General features: G+C 55.3%; 1 protein-coding gene across 1 annotated transcript; it reads right to left on the bottom strand.

Moving 5' to 3' along the window:
* Nucleotides 1–3,796: 3,796 nt before the first annotated feature.
* PYGO2 (pygopus family PHD finger 2) lies at nucleotides 3,797–20,172 on the bottom strand. The gene is made up of 3 exons (XM_069949725.1): nucleotides 19,945–20,172; nucleotides 6,629–6,678; nucleotides 3,797–5,572 (listed from the first exon to the last, which is right to left on the bottom strand). Exons 1-3 carry the CDS (start codon nucleotides 20,003–20,005, stop codon nucleotides 4,508–4,510), a joined length of 1,176 nt encoding a protein of 391 aa, XP_069805826.1. The 5' UTR covers nucleotides 20,006–20,172; the 3' UTR covers nucleotides 3,797–4,507.
* Nucleotides 20,173–22,893: the final 2,721 nt, after the last annotated feature.

The raw sequence follows: 22,893 nt of genomic DNA, 5'->3' as shown, positions 1-22,893 counted from the left end.
ACCGCTCCAGCCCCCTCCACCCATACACACACCGCTCCAGCCCCCTCCACCCATACACACACCGCTCCAGCCCCCTCCACCCATACACACACCGCTCCAGCCCCCTCCACCCATACACACACCGCTCCAGCCCCCTCCACCCATACACACACCGCTCCAGCCCCCTCCACCCATACACACACCGCTCCAACCCCCCCACCCATACACACACGGCTCCAACCCCCCCATACACACACCGCTCCAACCCCCCCATACACACACCGCTCCAACCCCCCCACCCATACACACACCGCTCCAACCCCCCCCACCCATACACACACCGCTCCAACCCCCCCACCCATACACAACGCCCCAACCCCCCCCCCACCCATACACAACGCCCCAACCCCCCCCCACCCATACACAACGCCCCAACCCCCCCCCACCCATACACATCGCTCCAACCCCCCCACCCATACACACACCGCTCCAACCACCCCACCCATACACACACCGCTCCAACCACCCCACCCATACACACACCGCTCCAACCACCCCACCCATACACACACGGCTCCAACTTCCCATACACAACGCCCCAACCCCCCCCACCCATACACACACTGCTCCAACCCCCTCGCACCAATACACGCATACCGCTCCACCCCCCCGCAACCATACACACACCTCTCCAACCAGCCACCCCCCACACCCATACGCACCGCTCCAACCCCCCCCACACCCATACGTAACGCTCCACTCCAACCCCCCACCCATACACATACCGTTCCAAACCCCCCGTCTCCGACCCCATCCACACACCACTCCAACACCCCCCCACCGCTCCAACCCCCCCATACACCGCTCCAACCCCCCCATACACACTGCTCCAACTCCCTCGCACCAATACACGCATACCGCTCCAACCCCCCCTCACCCATACTGCTCCAACCCCCCCGCACCCATACCGCTCCACTCCCCCCGCACCCATACCGCTCCAACACCCGCATACCGCTCCAACCCCCCCGCACCCATACCGCTCCAACACCCGCATACCGCTCCAACCCCCCCGCACCCATACCGCTCCAACCCCCCCGAACCCATACACTCATACCGCTCCAACCCCCCCTTGCAACAATACACACCGCTCCAACCCCCCTCCAGTCCACTTCACTCCAAGCCCCCCCCCCACCCATACACACTGCTCCAACCCCCCTCCAGTCCACTTCACTCCAAGCCCCCCCCCCCACCCATATACTCATACTGCTCCAACCCCCTCGCACCCATATACTCATACCGCTCCAACCCCCCCTGCACCCATATACACACACCGCTCCAGCCCCCTCGCACCCATACCGCTCCAACCCCCCCACACACAGATACACGCATACCGCTCCAACCCCCCGCACCCATACCGCTCCAACCCCCTCACACCCATACCGCTCCAACCACCCAGCACCCATACCGCTCCAACCCCCCCGCACCCATACCGCTCCAAACACCCCCCCCCCCACACCGCTCCAACCACCCAGCACCCATACCGCTCCAACCCCCCCCGCACCCATACCGCTCCAAACCCCCCCCCCCCCACACACACCCATATCGCTCCAACCCCCCTCCGCCCCACCTCAGGCCACTTCGCTCCAAGCCCCACCCCCCACACCCATACTGCTCCAACCCCCCCCAGCACCCATGCCGCTCCAAACCCCCCCTGCACTCATACACGCATGCCGCTCCAACCCCCCCCCCCGCACCCATACGCGCATAACGCTCCAACCCCTCCGCACCCATACAAGCATCCCGCTCCAACCCCCCCGCACCCATACAAGCATCCCGCTCCAACCCCCCCGCACCTATACACGCATCCATCTCCGACCCCATCCACACCAATACACACACCACTCCAACACCCCCCCACCGCTCCAATCCCCCCACCCATACACACCGCTCCAACCCCCCCCCCCATACACACACCGCTCCAACCCCCCCACCCATACACCGCTCCAACCCCCCCATACACACTGCTCCAACTCCCTCGCACCAATACATGCACACCGCTCCAACCCCCCCTCACCCATACTGCTCCAACCCCCCCGCACCCATACCGCTCCAACCCCCCCGCACCCATACCGCTCCAACCCCCCCACACCGCTCCAACACCCGCATACCGCTCCAACCCCCCGCACCCATACCGCTCCAACCCCCCCGCACCTATACACAGACACCGCTCCAACCCCCCTCCAGCCCACTTCACTCCAAGCCCCCCCACACCCATACACACACTGCTCCAACCCCGTCGCACTCATACCGCTCCAACCCCCCCGCACCGAAACACGCATACTGCTCCAACCCCCCCTGCACCCATACATGCATACCGCTCCAACCCCCCCTGCACCCATACCGCTCCAACCCCCCCCCCCCCGCACCCATACACACACACCACTCCAACACTCTCCCCCATACACAGACCTACACACACTGCTCCAATCCCCCGCATCCATACACGCACCGCTACAACCCCCCCGCACCCGTACACTCATACCGCTACAACCCCCCTCCGCCCCACTTCGCTCCAACTCCCCCCCCGTACCCATACACGTATACCGCTCCAACCCCCCTGCACCCATACCGCTCCAACCCCCCCGCTGCACCCATACACACACTACTCCAACCCTCTCCCCCATACACACACCGTTCCAACAACCCCCCCAAAACCACACACACAGCTCCAACCCTTCTCCGTCCCACCTCTCAGGCCACTCCACTCAAAGCCCCCCCACACCCAATCACTCACCGCTCCAACCCCCCAGGCCACTCCACTCCAAGCCCCCCCAACACCCATACACACACACCGCCCCACCTCTCAGGCCACCCCCCGGGCTACCCTTCTCCTAGACCCCTGGGTAGGTATCCTGGCGCTGCCAAAAATTCCTTCACAACGAGCAGAGTATAAAACATAAAATGGCTGATTTATTGGATAAAATCAGTAAAATTGTACATAAAATAAGCAATTACGCGTTTCGGGAGTTGCATCTCCCTTCATCAGATTGCATGTATGCCATGTGCCAAACAATCTGATGAAGGGAGATGCAACTCCCGAAACGCGTAATTGCTTATTTTATGTACAATTTTACTGATTTTATCCAATAAATCAGCCATTTTATGTTTTATACTCTGCTCGTTGTGAAGGAATTTTTGGCAGCGCCAGGATACCTACCCAGGTACTGTATTCTTCTGTCTACTGCATGAAACCACGGGTCCCGACACTTGGAGAGTCCCGTTTCCTGGATCCTTTGGCCGGCAGCCATCATCCGACGCTACAAGCTACAAGGGGCTAAAAGGTGAGAGTCCACCTATCATTTTAATGCACACATTTTCATGTAACAGGATTACACGAGGCGCCATCCTCCCGGCTCCTTTTTTCCCCCCCTCTTGTCTTATGTCTGAATGGGTTAGTGACCAGGATGACGCAGCACCTCTCCCCCCGCCCCAACCAAGGGGGTACAGGTATACAGCCTGAATGAGTTAGTGACCAGGATGACGCAGCACCTCTCCCCCCGCCCCCCCCAGGGGGTACAGGTATACAGCCTGAATGAGTTAGTGACCAGGATGACGCAGCACCTCTTCCCCCGCCCCCCCCCCCCCAGGGGGTACAGGTATACAGCCTGAATGAGTTAGTGACCAGGATGACGCAGCACCTCTCCCCCCACCCCCACCAAGGGGGTACAGGTATACAGCCTGAATGAGTTAGTGACCAGGATGACGCAGCACCTCTCCCCCCCTCCAGTAACGACGACGTCTGATAAAAATCACGAGACCCGGGCCATGGATTTATTAAGTGCATATGATATGAGAAGCGGCAGCAAGGAGCCGCCTGGTCACAAGTGTCTTCTGTGGAATCTTATTACAATGAGGTAGAATGACAGAAAACAGAGCAGCCCATGCAGAGGGGATATATACAGAGCGCCTCCCTGGAGGCCACACAGAGTAATGACAACAGCCAAGGAAAGTGCTGCTCCTTGGGGTCACCGGAGGCCCTGGATCAGGGCATGGGGGAAGGGAAGGCCAGCACCCAGTCCCAGATCAGGAAACGGGGGCAGACCGGCTGAACCCGGTCCCTGACATGGGGGAAGGGGACGGGCAGCACCCAGTCCCAGATCAGGAAACGGGGGCAGACCGGCTGAACCCGGTCCCCGACATGGGGGAAGGGACGGGCAGCACCCAGTCCCAGATGAGGAAACGGGGGCAGACTGGATGAACCTGGCACCGGAACAGAACACGGAGGCAGCTCAGTCCGAGATCAGAAAATGGAGGCGGATCAGCAGCACCCAGCCCCGGGTCAGAACATGGGGGTGGACCGAAAGCACCCGTTCCTGGATCAGTCCGCTGGGGAGTCTTGGACACAGTCTATCCCTGTATATACGGCAGACACAGACACCTCTCTTTGACCTGTACAATAGAATAGCCCATCTCCGCACTGTAGCCAGCAGCCTGTATCCTGGTCACAAAGGCTCAGCAGTGGGGGTGCTCAGCCATCATTGGCAGCCACCAGCTGGCCCATGGGTTCCCTTATGTACACAGACTGGATGTCCTTAGTCTTCAGGCAGTAGTCGCAGGCCCACACAGCAGACGCCTCCCTGGTCAGCAGACTGTAGGCGCTCTCAGTCATCCCCGTGCACTCTCGATGAAACCACTTCTGACATGAGGCTTCGCACAAGATGGCGTCCTGGTCGTCGTTTACCTCGTTCCGACAGGCTCCACATGGATACACCAGGCCTGGGGGCGGCTGGTGGCCAGAGTTGCCGCTGGGTTTGCTGGGTGGGGGAATGTTGTTGACCTCGGGGGTGCTGCTGTTCCCCCGGGGGGCACTGTTTGGAGTAAAGTTTTGCTGGTTGCCGTTGATGGCGGACGGCGAGCCTACATGCTGCTCCTGGCTGAAGGTGTTGCTGGGAGGGTTTAAGTTCTTGCTGTGCTCCTCCACGCCTGGCGGGAAGGTCTGGTCAGTGCCGGCAAAGGGGCTGCTGTTAGGGGGGAGGCTGGGTCTCTGCATAGCCGCTTGTCCAAAGGGGTGACCAGGAGAGCCGAACCTCTGAGAGAACGGAGGACCACCCGGCGAGCTTAACACAGGGCCAGGGCCTGGACCCATTTCTCCCCGTGGAGGCTGTCCCATTGTGGGTGACATCATAGGGCCAAACCCTCCTACTGGCCCCTGCATCATCTGCCCGGCCGGGGGGCTGAAGCTTTGCCCCATTCCCTGGTTGAAGGGTGGGTTGGAGAAGTTCATGTTCCCCGGTTGCACATAATTGGGATTTTGAGGCATTCCAAACCCCGGGCCCATCTGGTTGGGAGGGAAGGGAGGAGGCTGTCGTCTCATTGGCTGCGGACCGCCAGGATACCCGGGAGGGACCTGGTGCGGCATGCCTCCCTGCACACGGAAATTTCCAAATGGCACTGGATTGTTCATGAAGGGAGAGGCTGCAGCGCTGACCTTCTGGGCCCCAAAGTCATCTTCAAATGGATTAGAAGCAACCAGATGATCCACCATGGGAGTGGGTGGAGGGGCAAACTCCGAGAGGTGAGAGTAAGCAGGGCCCTGCCAAAGAGAAGAAAACAAGGTGACTGATCACAGCAACGGACAGTGACAGGATACAGCGCCACCTGTAGGTCAACTCTGGTACCACACACCCGGAGGAGTCATCCCTTCCCTCCAAGTCTGCATCACACAATGCATGTAACATCTCCACATATACACCGCGTACCAATACCACATATACACCGCGTAACATGTCAGGAGGTAACGTGTGTACGCTATGGCTGTCAGGAGGTAACGTGTGTACGCTATGGCTGTCAGGAGGTAACGTGTGTACGCTATGGCTGTCAGGAGGTAACGTGTGTACGCTATGGCTGTCAGGAGGTAACGTGTGTACGCTATGGCTGTCAGGAGGTAACGTGTGTACGCTATGGCTGTCAGGAGGTAACGTGTGTACGCTATGGCTGTCAGGAGGTAACGTGTGTACGCTATGGCTGTCAGGAGGGTAACGTGTGTACGCTATGGCTGTCAGGAGGTAACGTGTGTACGCTATGGCTGTCAGGAGGTAACGTGTGTACGCTATGGCTGTCAGGAGGTAACGTGTGTACGCTATGGCTGTCAGGAGGTAACGTGTGTACGCTATGGCTGTCAGGAGGTAACGTGTGTACGCTATGGCTGTCAGGAGGTAACGTGTGTACGCTATGGCTGTCAGGAGGTAACGTGTGTACGCTATGGCTGTCAGGAGGTAACGTGTGTACGCTATGGCTGTCAGGAGGTAACGTGTGTACGCTATGGCTGTCAGGAGGTAACGTGTGTACGCTATGGCTGTCAGGAGGTAACGTGTGTACGCTATGGCTGTCAGGAGGTAACGTGTGTACGCTATGGCTGTCAGGAGGTAACGTGTGTACGCTATGGCTGTCAGGAGGTAACGTGTGTACGCTATGGCTGTCAGAAGGTAACGTGTGTACGCTATGGCTGTCAGGAGGTAACATGTGTACGCTATGGCTGTCAGGAGGTAACATGTGTACGCTATGGCTGTCAGGAGGTAACATGTGTACCCTATGGCTGGCACACACACTGGCCTTTACTCTCTGCTTACCCCAGACCCCCTGTCCGTACCTGAGTGTTTGACTTGCGCCGCTTCTTCTCTGGGCTCTTCATTTGCATGCCTGGAAAGTAAAGGAGACCAATCATAAGACAGGACATTGTCATGTGATGACCCCTTGCTGGACACATGTGGCGGAGGGGGCTCTATACACACAGACTGATACCGCTGAGGGATCTGTGGCAGCAGGGCTCTAACCCGAATATATATTGAGCCAATAAACAGCGACTCACTGTGGCGGGGGTCCCGGGTTACCGACCCATCATCATCCCCCCCCTATGTGCTTATATTATGCCCGGATCTCTCCCCCACTAGGGCTCATACCCCCATTACTCTGTCTCCTCCACCCCCTCACCAATTATTCCTCTTTATCCCCCCCCATTACCCTCTCTGCCTCCTTCTCTACTCATTATATACCCATGTCTCCATGACCCCCTCACCTCACCCCCTGCTCTGCCCCCCTTATATAACACCAAAAGATTCTGCAGCGCTGTACAATTCTGGGTACACAGACAACACAGAGATGCCCGCCCACGCGCATAAAGAGGGAGCCCGCTAGGGCTGGGCGATAATGGCCTAAATCAATATTGTGGTTTATCGTACATGTAGCCGCGGTAACGATAAATTGAACGATAATTATGACACGCCCCTTTTAAAAGCCACAGCCCTTTGGAAAACCCCATTTTCCAATGGTAATACATTTATTCAATATAACAATATGCAGCAAACTTCACAAGTAATACACAAAATTTTGGCATCTCCTACGCCATTTTAAAGTGCCACTTGGAGACGCCAAAACATTGTATATTAATTGTGAAGTTTGCTGCATATTGTTATATCGAATAAATCCACGTTTGTATTACCATCATAGTGCTGCAGAGTATTTTTAAAGCCGAATTGGTTCAAGGTCTGGCATTCGACTGCTGGCACCCACAGTTCGTTGAGTGTTCTGTCTATATTGTTTGCTATATCTACCTATCTATCCATCTCCTATCTATCTCCTATCTATCTATCTATCTATCTCCTATCTATCTATCTATCTATCTATCTATCACCTATCTATCTATGTATCACCTACCTATCTCTTACTAATATCTACCCCCAGTCACTCAGTGGCTGCGGGGGGTCAGGTATAGGTCAGCACCTCCTTGCTCCCCCGGGCACCGCTCTCTCTCCCGCACAGGAATCCTCGGCCCCTGTCACTCAGTGCTGTAGCACATATATCTGTGTCCCTGCTCCCAGCACTGACTAAACATAACGGGGCTCCGAGGATTCCTGTGCGGGACAGAGTGCGGTGGCCAGTGAACGGAAGATGTGCCGACCCATACCTGACCCCAACTGTATGTGCGGGAGAGGGGGGGCAGGGCTCACCGTGCAGCTTCCAGAGAAGCTAGAAGAGAGCCACCCAGCAGCAGCAGCGCTGAGCACACACTGGAGGGGACGCTGCCGTCTGTGCGCAGCCTGTCACATCTCCAGCCTTCCTCTTCAGCCCCCACAGCAGGATCTTCCATCCCTTGCCCTGCACCAGTATATGTGCTTCCTGGTTGGGATCGGGAGGTGAATCGGAGGATCAGCTGTCCAGCCCCCACCTCTCCACCCGGCACCCCTCTCTCTCCCTGCACCAGATCATGCGGCCGCCAGGTGGGTGGGGGAAAAACCACAGATACCGTCCTTGCCGACTTAAGGTCGGTTAACCGACGCCAGTGACGGTACCGGTATTTTTGCGGTATACCGCCCAGCCCTAGAGCCCGCCCACAAGTACAGAGGGAGCCCGCCCACGCGCACAAAGAGGGAGCCCGCCCACGCGCACAAAGACTGTGCCCGCCCACGCGCACAAAGAGGGAGCCCGCCCACAAAGAGGGAGCCCGCCCACGCGCACAAAGAGGGAGCCCGCCCACGCGCACAAAGACTGTGCCCGCCCACGCGCACAAAGAGGGAGCCCGCCCACGCGCACAAAGAGGGAGCCCGCCCACGCGCACAAAGAGGGCCTTAAGGCCCTATTCCATGGAACTGTTATCGTTTATAAACTCGCTCCAACGACCGCTCGTTAACGACAGTCGCTTCGTGGAATTGGTGTAAACAAGCGAACGACAAAGGCGAAATGGTTATATTGTTGTTCAAAATTTCTTTCAGCATGTTACAAAAAAAAAAAATCGTTGGTCTTTGAAAGATAATTCGCTAATCGGATCGTAAAATTAGAAATCTTTCAGTGGTTCGTAAAAAGGCTTTAAAAAAGTAGGTGTTGCCTGGTCCTGATTACCCCGGCGAACGTTTTAAACGACCATGTAACGACCGCAAAATAATCGTTCCACTACATATATCGTTCACGTTCCCACGTGTGTTATGTGTTATTGTTCACACATTTAGTGACCGTTAACAAGCGGTCGTTGGAGCGAGTTTATGAACGATAACACTGGTAAACAGCTAAAAAGGTTCAGACATGTAAACAGTTGAACTTAACCCCTTAACGACATTGGGCGTAAACTTACGCCCACGCGCCCTGGTACTTGGCGCATCAGGGCGTAAATTTACGCCCGATGTTTCCCCGATCGCTGCGTGTTCACACACAGCGGTCGGGGAAGATGGCCTGCTATAAATCATAGCAGGCCATCTTAGCTTCACGGCACGGGGGGTGGTTAACACCCCCCGTGCTTACGATCGCCGCTATAGGCTGATCAATTCAGATCAGCCAATAGCGGCGATCAGAACCTTTCCGGGTCATCGGCGACCCGATGACCCGGAAAAAAAATGGCGGTCGGTGCTGTCCGAGGACGGCACCGACCGCCATTACTGTAAAAAGTAATGGTGATCGCCGTGCCACCGGCCCGATCGCCGTGAACGGCCGGCCGTTCACGGCGATCGGGCCGGTGGCACGGCGATCAGAGTCCCACAATATAGTAAATACCTGCCCTGGACCCCTCAGCTAGGTAGCCGAGGGGTCCAGAGCAGGTATTTGTACATTACTCCACCTGTCCCGGGCTCCTGATCGGCGTCTTCCGGGTTCGCGGCATCCTCGTCTTCGTTCGGGTCTTCGGCTTCTTCCGTGACGTCACGTTCGGCTTCTCTCGGCTATTTTCGGCTCCAGCGTCGGCTCTTTCCGTATTTTGCGCTCTGCTGCCCTCTAGCGGCTGATATGTGTAATACACTTATCAGCAGCTACAGGGATGTTCAGAATGTAGAATTTTTTTTTTTTTTTTCAAATTTTTTTTTTCTATTTTCCGCACCCTATCGCGGCTGAGTGTTGATCAGCATCACACGAAAGTGCGCTGCTAATCAGCAACTCCTCCTTTTTGGCGTAGGGTGTTTTTTTTCTATATTCTACTGCCACGGTCTGCTGATAAGTGCCGCACATAAGTGCGGCATTTATCAGCAACTCCTTTGTTGGCGTAGGTTTTTTTTTATACTTACTGTAAAAAAAACACGTAAAAACACTACATTACACCACACTACATTGAATAAAGTTTGACACTACACCACTACATACCCCATATACCAATCCCCGTATACAAATGGCCCCCAGGGTGTTTTCGGCGTCAGAGGGATACGCTATTATTGCCTCCGACACCGAAACAGCCAGTGAGGATGAATGGGGGGGGATCCTTCTTTCCTCCATTCATCCTCATCATCCTCATCATCCAGTGACGTGTCTGGGGGTAGCGTAGCGTACGCTGCCCCCCAGACACGTCTTTTCCGCCAGTACCGTCCCAATAAGAGATGACGGTATGGTGTGAAATTCTACAAACTCTGTGAGAGTACCTCAGGGTACACTTACAGATTTCGGGTACGTGCACACTGCGGAATGGCGAAGGATAACCCTTTGTGCATTCCGCAGCTGGCACCCGCCGGCGGACTGATGCGGGCGCGTGTCTCCACCCGTGTCATAGACTCCATGTTATGCATGGGCGGATTCCGTCGTCCATTCAAAGAATGAATACGTTGGACAGAGAGCGGAATCCGCCCGTGCATAGAATGGAGTCTATGACACGGACGGAGACGTGGCGCCTGCATCACTCCGCCGGCGGGTGCCAACTGTGGAAATGCACGAAGGGTTATCTGTCGCGATTCCGCAGTGTGCATGTACCCTTAGAGTGTATGTAGGAAGGGACACCCGAATGCAGCCCCCAGATGCCCCCTCTCCCCCCCCCCATCCCTCGGAGTTAGTGGGGAGATCGTTTGGGAACTGATCTTCCCACTGCTGGATAAAGGTTACCACCTGTACGGGGATAACTTTTATACCAGCACCCCCTCTTCTGGTCCCTCGCTGCCCGAGCTACTGTAGCTTGCGGCACGATCCGAAAATATCAGAGGCAGTACTAGAGCCCTAATATTTAGCAGCCATGGAGCGGACCCAGCGCTTCTGGATATGAAGGACCCCGTATCGCACCAGGGCAACATTTTCCAGGTGACGTCCCCCACACTGGAGAACGGGAGACCCCAGAAGAAGTGCAGAGTGTGGCGTAACAGGGGGATCAGGAAGGACACCATTTTCCAGTGTGACACCTGTCCTGATCGCCCCGACCTCTGCATACTGGATCGCCTCAAGGCGCACCACACGTCACTGGGGTTCTACATTATCTAAATTCTGTCCCTTATTCCTATTTCAGGGGTCACGTTGATCCAGGGATTATTCTGATCGCCATTATGGAGTCAGGAAGGAATTTTCCCCCTGTGATGAGGCTACTGTCGTCTGCCTCACGAGGGTTTTTTGCCTTCCTCGGGATCAACACAGGTTGAATTTGATGGACACCTGTCATTTTCAACCTTATAAACTAATAATTGGCCTAATACCCCCAAATAAATTAGAATTGTCCCTTTTCCCCAGCTAAGTAGGTATGGCCGCCATTCCCATTAGAGGATGCCATGATGCAATTACAAAGCCTCTGTGCGGCCAGGGACAGTAAGAAACCCCCCACAAGTGACCCCATTCTGGAAACTACACCCCATAAGGAATCTAAGAAGGGGGGCAGCGGGGATATGGCCCCCTGGTGACGGCCACATTTGGGACGTGAAAATGAAAAAAATTTTATTTTTTATTTTCTCGGCACATGTTCTACGTAAGTGCCCGTCACCAGTGGGGTCCATATGCCTCACTGCACCCCTTGTTAGATTCCTTATGGGGTGTAGTTTCCAGAATGGGGTCACTTGTCGGGGGTTTCTACTGTCCTGGCAGCACAGGAGCTTTGTAATTGCGACATGGCCTCCATCCTCCATTCCAGCCTCTAAATGGCGCTCTGTCCCTTTGGTGACTTGCCCTGTGCCCATATGGCACATTATGCCCACATGTGGGGTATTTTCGTACTCAGGGAACACTACCCTACACGTTTTGTGTTCATTTTCTTTTTTAACCCCTTGTGGAAATGGAAAAAAATCAAGTCTAGACCAACATTTAGTGTAATTTTTGTAAAATTTGTACTCTAAATCATTAATCTTGTCATGTTTTTTCATTTTCACAAGGGGTTAAAAGATAAAAAAAACATTTAATGTGTAGCGCAATTTCCCCTGAGTACGGAAATACCCCACATGTGGACATAAAGCGCCATGCGGGTGCAGGGAAAGCCTCCGAAGGGAAGAAGCGCCATTTGGTTTTTGAAGGCTGGGATTTGGATGGAATGGATTTCGAGGGGCCATGTTGCATTCAAAAGGCCCCTGTGTTGCCAAGACAGTTGAAACCCCCCACAAGTGACCCCATTATGGAAACTGCACCCCTCAAGGAATGTAACAAGGGGTGTAGTGAGCATATGGACCCCACTGGTGACGGACACAAATGTGGAACAATGTGGCGTGAAAATGAAATATTACATTTTTTACACTATAATGTTGGTTTAGCCTTGAATATATCATTTTCACAAGGGGTTAAAAGAGAAAAAAACACACAATATGTGTAGAGCAATTTCCCCCGAGTCCGTAAATACCCCACATGTGGACATAAAGCGCCGTGTGGGCGCAGGGCAAGCCTCCGAAGGGAAGGAGCGCCATTTGGATTTTGGAGGTTGGATTTGGCTAGAATGGATGATGAACGCCATGTCGCATTTACAGAGCCCTCGTGCTGCCAAAACACTGGAAACCCCCCACAAGTGACCCCATTCTGCAAACTACACCCCTCAAGGAATCTAACAAGGGGTGCACTGAGGATATGGACCCCTTGATGACGGGCACATTTGTGCCATGAAAGTGAAAAAATGAAATTTTTCCCTTTCACGTCACATTGTTCCACATTTGTGCCCGTCACCAGTGGGGTCCATATGCTCACTGCCCCCCTTGGTAGATTCCTTGAGGGGTTTAGTTTCCAGAATGGAGTCACTTGTGGGGGGTTTCCAGTGTCTTGGCAGCACGAGGGCTCTGTAAATGCGACATGGCCCTTAAAATCCTTTTCAGTGAAATTCAGCTTCCAAAAGCCAATTGGCGCTCCTTCCCTTTGGAGGCTCGTCCTGCGCCCCCCTTGGCACTCTATCGCCACATGTGGGGTATTTCCGTACTCGGGAGAAACTGCGCTACACATTTTTTGTCTTTTTTGCCTCTTATCCCTTTAAGAAAATGAAAAATTGAAGGCTAGAACAACGTTTTAGTGTAAAAAATAAATTTTTCTTTTTTCACGCCATATTGTTCGGAAAATCTGTGAAGCACCTGTGGGGTCCAGATGCTCACCACACCCCTTGTTACATTCCTTGAGGGGTGTAGTTTTCTAAATGGTGTCCCTTTAGGGGTGTTTTTTAGGTTTTGACACCCCAGAGCCTCTGCCAACCTGAAGTGGTACAGTCAAAAATGACCAAATATAACGGAGGCGTTGAAATTCACTAGGCGCTCCCTTATATCTGAGGCTTGTGGTTGCGTCAAATAGCGCAATAGGGCCACATATGGGGTATTTCTATAAACTGCAGAAACGGGGCAATAATTATTGGGGTGCATTTCTCTGGTAATAGGTTTATAATTATGAAAAATATTGGATTACAATAAAATCTCTGCACAGAAAATTAAAATTTTCAAATTCCTTACACACTTAGCTTTTATTTCTGTGACTCCCCTAAAGGGTTAAAACACTTTCTGGATGTGCTTTTGCAGAGTTTGGTGGGTGCAGTTTCTGAAATGGGGTGCTTTGTGGGGCTTTCTAACATACAGGCCCCTCAAATACACTTTAAATCTGAACAGGTCCCTAAAAATATCTGATTTTGAAATTTTACTGAAAATTTGGAAATTTGCTGCTAACGTTTTAAGCTTCCTATCGTCTAAAAAAAATGAAATATAGTTTAATAAATGCCGCCAACATAAAGTAGACATGTTGCTAATGCTATTTAATATATAATTTATGTGGTATAACCACTTTCTGTATACGCAAAGAAGTTTCAAAGTTGGAAAAATGCATTTTTTCACATTATTTGGGTTTTTTTCATAAAGATTTGTTATGAGTATCGACTCCAATTTACCAGAAATGTAAAGTACAATATGTCACGAGAAAACAATCTCAGAATCAGCCGGATAGGTAAAAGCATCCCGAAGTTATTAATGACTAAAGTGACACTGGTCATATTCATAAAATTTGTCTCTGTCATTAAGGCCATTTCAGGCTCTGTCCTTAAGGGGTTAAAGGACAACTCCGGCGAAAATTTTTTTTGGCTTATTTAACACACATTACAAAGTTATATAACTTTGTAATGTGGTTAAATACCCGGTCTGGCCCCCTTCCCCCACTTTCCGACCCCCGACCCCCCAACCCGGAAGTTAAAGAATATATACATTACCTATTACGGTCGTCACGGTCCTCTTCTCTGGTGTCGGGTGATGTCAGAGCTGGGGGCGGTCCGGGTTTTCTTCCTCCTCGGCGTCTTCATTGAGAGTGAATGGGAGAGAAAAGGCTGCTGGTGCACATGCGCACCAGCAGCCTTTTCATTGGCTGGAGCGCATCACATGGCTTCCAGCTTGCTCAGCCCTGATTGGCTGAGCTTGCTGGAAGCCATGTGATGCGCTCCAGCCAATGAAAAGGCTGCCGGTGCGCAAGCGCGCTGGCGCGCAAGCGCGCTGGCAGCCTTTTCTCTCTCATGGACCCGGAAGGAGGAGACATCGCTGGACGGCGGACGCAGGTGACGGTGAGGCGGACGGCGGGCGAATGGAGTGGCGATCGTCACCGGAGGGATGGCGAGTATGGTGTCTGTGTGTGTCTGTGTTTTTTTTTTTTTGGGGGGTCCCGCTGGAGTTGTCCTTTAATTAATTTTGGGCGCTGAGATAGATAATGATGTTCAAATTTTGAAATTGGCTGTAATTTCCAAGATATAGACGAACTTTCTATACTTCTCACAGCCTGTGATACAATACTGGGAAAAGTTTGCATCATCAGTATTGCATCATTAACTGGTAGATTGCATCATCTTAGAATGACCAATAGTTATGGTATAAGGGTTGGGTTCACACTGCATTTTTGCAATTCGTTTTTTTCAGCCTTTTTTTGCAAAAAAAAACGGATGAAAATCTGCTTTTCCATTGACTTCCAATATAAAAAAACGGATCTGTTTTTTTAACGGACACAAAAGTAGTGTCAACACTACTTGTGTGTCCGTTAAAAAAAAAACTGATCCGCTTCGATTTGTTTTTTTATAATGAAAGTCAATGGAAAAACTGATTAAAATGGATGCACACAAATGAAAAGAAAAATGGATTGCAAAAACGCAGTGTGAACCTAGCCTAAGGTATGGGGGTAAATGGAAGCCATCAATGCTTGCAGATAACTGTTGGACAGTTATCAGAGACAATCCCATGTATGAATACAAAAGACAGGTGTAAATGCTCCGAGTAGCCATTGAATAAGGAGCGACATCCCAGAGTTCTATAAAGAGAATTTGTACAAAATTCTTGGATCTGCCTGTAAATTGTAGCTGATTTCAGATAGAACTAAGCTTCCTATGAATATATTTCAGAAGTTTATGAACAGTAACCGAGCTTCCTTATGATGCAGAAGTAATAAATCTGTCGGCTATTCTACTGTATTCTATACAAATCACAAAGCAGTAACATGAGAACTCTTCCATATCAGAGAAACTAGAGACAATACACATTTTTACGTTAGTTTATCGTTCTGTGTAATAGTACCCTTAGTCCCCCTCTCCCCACCCCCTATCCCTTAGTCCCCCTCTCCCCACCCCCTATCCCTTAGTCCCCCTCTCCCCACCCCCTATCCCTTAGTCCCCCTCTCCCCTCCCCCCTGCACACCTTATTCCACCTCTCCCCCATCCCTTAGTCCCCCTCTCCCCTCCCCCCCTTAGTCAGCCTCTCCCCCAACCCTTAGTCCCCCTCTCCCCCCATCCCCTTAGTCCCCCTCTCCCCCCATCCCCTTAGTCCCCCTCTCCCCCCATCCCCTTAGTCCCCCTCTCCCCATTCCCTTAGTCCCTCTCCCCTCCCCCTGCACCCTTTATTCCACCTCTCCTCCATCCCTTAGTCCCCCTCTCCCCTCCCCCCTTAGTCAGCCTCTCCCCCAACCCTTAGTCCTCTGCCCCCCATCCCTTAGTCCCCCTCTCCCCTCCCCCCTTAGTCCCCCTCTCCCCTCCCCCTTAGTCTCCCTCTCCCCTCCATCCCCTTAGTCCCCCTCTCCCCTCCATCCCCTTAGTCCCCCTCTCCCCCTTAGTCTCCCTCTCCCCTCCCCTCCATCCCCTTAGTCCCCCTCATCCCCTTAGTCCCCCTCTCCCCTCCCCCCCATCCCCTAAACCCCCTCTCCCCTTCCCCCCATCCCCTTAGTCCCCCTCTCCCCTCCATCCCCTTAGTAACCCTCTCCCCTCCCCCCCATCCCTAGTCCCCCTCTCCCCTCCCCCCATCCCCTTAGTCCCCCTCTCCCCTCCCCCCATCCCCTTAGTCCCCCTCTCCCCTCCCCCCATCCCCTTAGTCCCCCTCTCCCCTCCCCCCATCCCCTTAGTCCCCCTCTCCCCTCCCCCCATCCCCTTAGGCTTCCTCTCCCCTCATCCCCTTAGTCCCCCTCTCCCCTCCCCTTAGTCCCCCTCCCCCCAATCCCCTTAGTCCCCCTTTCCCCTCATCCCCTTAGTCTCCCTCAATCCCCCTCCCCCGCATCCCCTTAGTCCCCCTCTCCCCTTAGTCCCCCTCTCCCCCATCCCCTTAGTCCCCCACCTCCCCCCATCCCCTTAGTCCCCCTCTCCCCCCATCCCCTTAGTCCCCCTCTCCCCCATCCCCTTAGTCCCCCTCTCCCCATTCCCTTAGTCCCTCTCCCCTCCCCCTGCACCCTTTATTCCACCTCTCCTCCATCCCTTAGTCCCCCTCTCCCCTCCCCCCTTAGTCAGCCTCTCCCCTACCCCCTTAGTCCTCTGCCCCCCATCCCTTAGTCCCCCTCTCCCCTCCCCCCTTAGTCCCCCTCTCCCCTCCCCCCTTAGTCCCCCTCTCCCCTCCATCCCCTTAGTCCCCCTCTCCCCTCCCCCTTAGTCTCCCTCTCCCCTCCCCTCCATCCCCTTAGTCCCCCTCATCCCCTTAGTCCCCCTCTCCCCCATCCCCTAAACCCCCTCTCCCCTTCCCCCCATCCCCTTAGTCCCCCTCTCCCCTCCATCCCCTTAGTAACCCTCTCCCCTCCCCCCCATCCCTAGTCCCCCTCTCCCCTCCCCCCATCCCCTTAGTACCCCCCCATCCCCTTAGTACCCCCCCCCATCCCCTTAGTCCACCTCTCCCCTCCCCCCATCCCCTTAGTCCCCCTCTCCCCTCCCCCCATCCCCTTAGTCCCCCTCTCCCCTCCCCCCATCCCCTTAGGCTTCCTCTCCCCTCATCCCCTTAGTCCCCCTCCCCCCAATCCCCTTAGTCCCCCTCTCCCCTCCCCTTAGTCCCCCTCCCCCCAATCCCTAGTCCCCCTTTCCCCTCATCCCCTTAGTCTCCCTCAATCCCCCTCCCCGCATCCCCTTAGTCCCCCTCTCCCCTTAGTCCCCCTCTCCCCCCATCCCCTTAGTCCCCCCTCCCCCGCATCCCCTTAGTCCCCCCCTCCCCCGCATCCCCTTAGTCCCCCTCTTCCCCTCATCCCCTTAGTCTCCCTCAATCCCCCCCTCCCCTTAGTCCCCCATCCCCTTAGTCCCCCTCTCCCCTCTCCATCCCCTTAGTCCCCCTCTCCATCCCCTTAGTCCCCCTCTCCATCCCCTTAGTCCCCCTCTCCATCCCCTAGGTCCCCCTCTCCATCCCCTTAGTCCCCCTCTCCATCCCCTTAGTCCCCCTCTCCCCTCCATCCCCTTAGTCCCCCTCTCCATCCCCTTAGTCCCCCTCTCCCCTCCATCCCCTTAGTCCCCCTTTCCACTCCCCCTAATCCTATTAGTCCCCCTCTCCCCTCCCCCTAATCCTATTAGTCCCCCTCTCCCCTTCCTCCATCCCCTTAGTCCTCCTCCCCCTCCCCCCCCCAACCCCTTAGTCCCCCTCTCCCCTCCCCCCCATCCCCTTAGTCCCCCTCCTCCCAATCCCCTTAGTCCCCCTTTTCCCTCATCCCCTTAGTCTCCCTCAATCCCCCTCCCCCCATCCCCTTAGTCCCCCCCCTCCCCCGCATCCCCTTAGTCCCCCTCTCCCCTCATCCCCTTAGTCTCCCTCAATCCCCCCCATCCCCTTAGTCCCCCCCCTCCCCCCATCCCCTTAGTCCCCCCCCTCCCCCCATTCCCTTAGTCCCCCCCCTCCCCCCATTCCCTTAGTCCCCCCCCTCCCCCCAATTCCCTTAGTCCCCCCCCCTCCCCCCCAATTCCCTTAGTCCCCCCCCCTCCCCCCCAATTCCCTTAGTCCCCCCCTCCCCCCCATCCCCTTAGTCCCCCCCCCCCCCCATCCCCTTAGTCCCCCCCTCCCCCCCATCCCCTTAGTCCCCCCCATCCCCTTAGTCCTCCCCCTCCCCTTAGTCCCCCCCCCTCCCCTTAGTCCCCCCCCCTCCCCTTAGTCCCCCCCCCTCCCCTTAGTCCCCCCCCTCCCCTTAGTCCCCCATCCCCTTAGTCCCCCATCCCCTTAGTCCCCCTCTCCCCTCTCCATCCCCTTAGTCCCCCTCTCCATCCCCTTAGTACCCCTGTCCCCTCCATCCCCCTTTCCACTCCCCCTAATCCTATTAGTCCCCCTCTCCCCTCCCTCCATCCCCTTAGTCCCCCTCTCCCCATCCCCTTAGTCCCCCTCCCTCCATCCCCTTAGTCCCCCTCCCCCCATCCCCTTAGTCCTCCTCCCCCTCCCCCCCAACCCCTTAGTCCCCCTCTCCCCTCCCCCCCAACCCCTTAGTCCCCCTCTCCCCTCCCCCCCATCCCCTTAGTCCCCCTCATCCCCTTAGTCCCCCTCTCCCCCATCCCCTTAGTCCCCCTCTCCCCATCCCCTTAGTCCCCCTCTCCCCCCCTCCCCTTAGTCCCCCTCTCCCCTCCCTCCCCTTAGTCCCCCTCTCCCCTCCCTCCCCTTAGTCCCCCTCTCCCCTCCCTCCCCTTAGTCCCCCTCTCCCCTCCCTCCCCTTAGTCCCCCTCTCCCCTCCATCCCCCTCTCCCCCATCCCCTTAGTCCCCCTCATTCCCTTAGTTCCCCCTCCCCTCCCCCCATTCCCTTGGTCCCCCTCTCCCCTCCCCCCATTCCCTTGGTCCCCCTCTCCCCTCCCCCCATTCCCTTGGTCCCCCTCTCCCCTCCCCCCATTCCCTTGGTCCCCCTCTCCCTCCCTTGGTCCCCCTCTCCCCTCCCTTGGTCCCCCTCTCCCCTTGGTCCCCCTCTCTCCTCCCCCCATTCCCTTGGTCCCCCTCTCCCCTCCCTTGGTCCCCCTCTCCCCTTCCCCCATCCCCTTGGTCCCCCTCTCCCCTCCCCCCATTCCCTTGGTCCCCCTCTCCCCTCCCTTGGTCCCCCTCTCCCCTTCCCCCATCCCCTTGGTCCCCCTCTCCCCTTCCCCCATTCCCTTAGTCCCCCATCCCCTTGGTCCCCCTCTCCCCTTCCCCCATTCCCTTAGTCCCCCATCCCCTTGGTCCCCCTCTCCCCTCCCCCCATTCCCTTAGTCCCCCATCCCCTTGGTCCCCCTCTCCCCTCCCCCATTCCCTTAGTCCCCCATCCCCTTGGTCCCCCTCTCCCCTCCCCCCCATTCCCTTGGTCCCCCTCTCCCCTCCCCCCATTCCCTTGGTCCCCCTCTCCCCTCCCTTGGTCCCCCTCTCCCCTCCCTTGGTCCCCCTCTCCCCTCCCTTGGTCCCCCTCTCCCCTTCCCCCATTCCCTTGGTCCCCCTCTCCCCTTCCCCCATCCCCTTGGTCCCCCTCTCCCCTTCCCCCATCCCCTTGGTCCCCCTCTCCCCTTCCCCCATCCCCTTGGTCCCCCTCTCCCCTTCCCCCATCCCCTTGGTCCCCCTCTCCCCTCCCCCCATTCCCTTAGTCCCCCTCCTCACCGGCTTTGGCTCTGCGGCCCGGGAATGTGAGACCTTCCAGCTTGTCCTGGTCGGCGGCCATGAGGGCAGGAGGTATCGGACCGGGCTCACAGGCCGGGCATCTCCCTCAGCCTCCGGACGGTATGTGGCGGCTCGGTCGCTCTGTGTCGGGGCCCCGGTGGCGCGCTGCCTCCGCTCTCTCCTCAAGCCTTTCACCCGCACAAAAACCGGAAACGCCGACAGCGCGCCGGAAGTTGCTTGGGACATACCAAACGACTAACAGGCGGCGAGCAGTGGGAACGTACCATACCTCACACCGGAGCACACACCGTAATCCGCATTCATTCCTCCGGTCTCCTCCGGCCGCTACAACGACTTCAGCTCCGCCCGAACCAAAGCTCTACATGTTGTACAAATCACGCACACCCCTCCCCCAGCAACTCAATGGTAGTGGCCAGGCTTCGCCTTCAGTATGTCGGACTGTCTCAAAACATAAAAGGTGGAGAGGAGGGGGCGTTAGAGTGTGGGTGCCGGTCACACTGAGGAGAGGAGCGGTATTTCCCTATATTATACAGTGTGGTGCCGGTCACACTGCGGAGAGGAGCGGTATTTCCCTATATTATACAGTGTGATGCCGGTCACACTGCGGAGAGGAGCGGTATTTCCCTATATTATACAGTGTGGTGCCGGTCACACTGAGGAGAGGAGCGGTATTTCCCTATATTATACAGTGTGGTGCCGGTCACACTGCGGAGAGGAGCGGTATTTCCCTATATTATACAGTGTGGTGCCGGTCACACTGAGGAGAGGAGCGGTATTTCCCTATATTATACAGTGTGGTGCCGGTCACACTGCGGAGAGGAGCGGTATTTCCCTATATTATACAGTGTGGTGCCGGTCACACTGAGGAGAGGAGCGGTATTTCCCTATATTATACAGCGTGGTGCCGGTCACACTGCGGAGAGGAGCGGTATTTCCCTATATTATACAGTGTGGTGCCGGTCACACTGCGGAGAGGAGCGGTATTTCCCTATATTATACAGTGTGGTGCCGGTCACACTGAGGAGAGGAGCGGTATTTCCCTATATTATACAGTGTGGTGCCGGTCACACTGAGGAGAGGAGCGGTATTTCCCTATATTATACAGTGTGGTGCCGGTCACACTGCGGAGAGGAGCGGTATTTCCTCCATTATACAGTGTGGTGCCGGTCACACAGCGGAGAGGAGCGGTATTTCCCTATATTATACAGTGTGGTGCCGGTCACACTGAGGAGAGGAGCGGTATTTCCTATATTATACAGTGTGGTGCCGGTCACACTGCGGAGAGGAGCGGTATTTCCCTATATTATACAGTGTGGTGCCGGTCACACAGCGGAGAGGAGCGGTATTTCCCTATATTATACAGTGTGGTGCCGGTCACACTGCGGAGAGGAGCGGTATTTCCCTATATTATACAGTGTGGTGTCGGTCACACAGAGGAGAGGAGCGGTATTTCCCTATATTATACAGTGTGGTGCCGGTCACACAGCGGAGAGGAGCGGTATTTCCTCCATTATACAGTGTGGTGCCGGTCACACTGAGGAGAGGAGCGGTATTTCCTATATTATACAGTGTGGTGCCGGTCACACTGCGGAGAGGAGCGGTATTTCCCTATATTATACAGTGTGGTGCCGGTCACACAGCGGAAGAGGAGCGGTATTTCCCTATATTATACAGTGTGTGCCGGTCACCACTGAGGAGAGGAGCGGTATTCCCTATATTATACAGTGTGGTGCCGGTCACACAGCGGAGAGGAGCGGTATTTCCCTATATTATACAGTGTGGTGCCGGTCACACTGAGGAGAGGAGCGGTATTTCCTCCATTATACAGTGTGGTGCCGGTCACACTGCGGAGAGGAGCGGTATTTCCCTATATTATACAGTGTGGTGCCGGTCACACTGCGGAGAGGAGCGGTATTTCCTATATTATACAGTGTGGTGTCGGTCACACTGAGGAGAGGAGCGGTATTTCCTCCATTATACAGTGTGGTGCCGGTCACACAGCGGAGAGGAGCGGTATTTCCTCCATTATACAGTGTGGTGCCGGTCACACTGCGGAGAGGAGCGGTATTTCCCTATATTATACAGTGTGGTGCCGGTCACACTGAGGAGAGGAGCGGTATTTCCCTATATTATACAGCGTGGTGCCGGTCACACTGCGGAGAGGAGCGGTATTTCCCTATATTATACAGTGTGGTGCCGGTCACACTGCGGAGAGGAGCGGTATTTCCCTATATTATACAGTGTGGTGCCGGTCACACTGAGGAGAGGAGCGGTATTTCCCTATATTATACAGTGTGGTGCCGGTCACACTGAGGAGAGGAGCGGTATTTCCCTATATTATACAGTGTGGTGCCGGTCACACTGCGGAGAGGAGCGGTATTTCCTCCATTATACAGTGTGGTGCCGGTCACACAGCGGAGAGGAGCGGTATTTCCCTATATTATACAGTGTGGTGCCGGTCACACTGAGGAGAGGAGCGGTATTTCCTATATTATACAGTGTGGTGCCGGTCACACTGCGGAGAGGAGCGGTATTTCCCTATATTATACAGTGTGGTGCCGGTCACACAGCGGAGAGGAGCGGTATTTCCCTATATTATACAGTGTGGTGCCGGTCACACTGCGGAGAGGAGCGGTATTTCCCTATATTATACAGTGTGGTGTCGGTCACACAGAGGAGAGGAGCGGTATTTCCCTATATTATACAGTGTGGTGCCGGTCACACAGCGGAGAGGAGCGGTATTTCCTCCATTATACAGTGTGGTGCCGGTCACACTGAGGAGAGGAGCGGTATTTCCTATATTATACAGTGTGGTGCCGGTCACACTGAGGAGAGGAGCGGTATTTCCCTATATTATACAGTGTGGTGCCGGTCACACAGCGGAGAGGAGCGGTATTTCCCTATATTATACAGTGTGGTGCCGGTCAC

This window comes from Dendropsophus ebraccatus, chromosome 13 (assembly GCF_027789765.1).
Source record: "Dendropsophus ebraccatus isolate aDenEbr1 chromosome 13, aDenEbr1.pat, whole genome shotgun sequence".
NCBI lineage: Eukaryota > Metazoa > Chordata > Amphibia > Anura > Hylidae > Dendropsophus > Dendropsophus ebraccatus.
Note: the sequence above shows the minus strand (reverse complement) of the source record. Positions and strands in the feature narration are given on the sequence as shown.

Bases quoted from the DNA above. Each gene is read 5' to 3' on its own strand.
- PYGO2 (XM_069949725.1), bottom strand. From the start codon at position 20,005: ATGGCCGCCGACCAGGACAAGCTGGAAGGTCTCACATTCCCGGGCCGC. The intron at 6,679-19,944 runs GTGAGGAGGGGG...TTTACTTTCCAG, and splicing joins GGGCCGCAGAGCCAAAGCCG to GCATGCAAATGAAGAGCCCA. The intron at 5,573-6,628 runs GTACGGACAGGG...TCTCTTTGGCAG, and splicing joins GGCGCAAGTCAAACACTCAG to GGCCCTGCTTACTCTCACCT.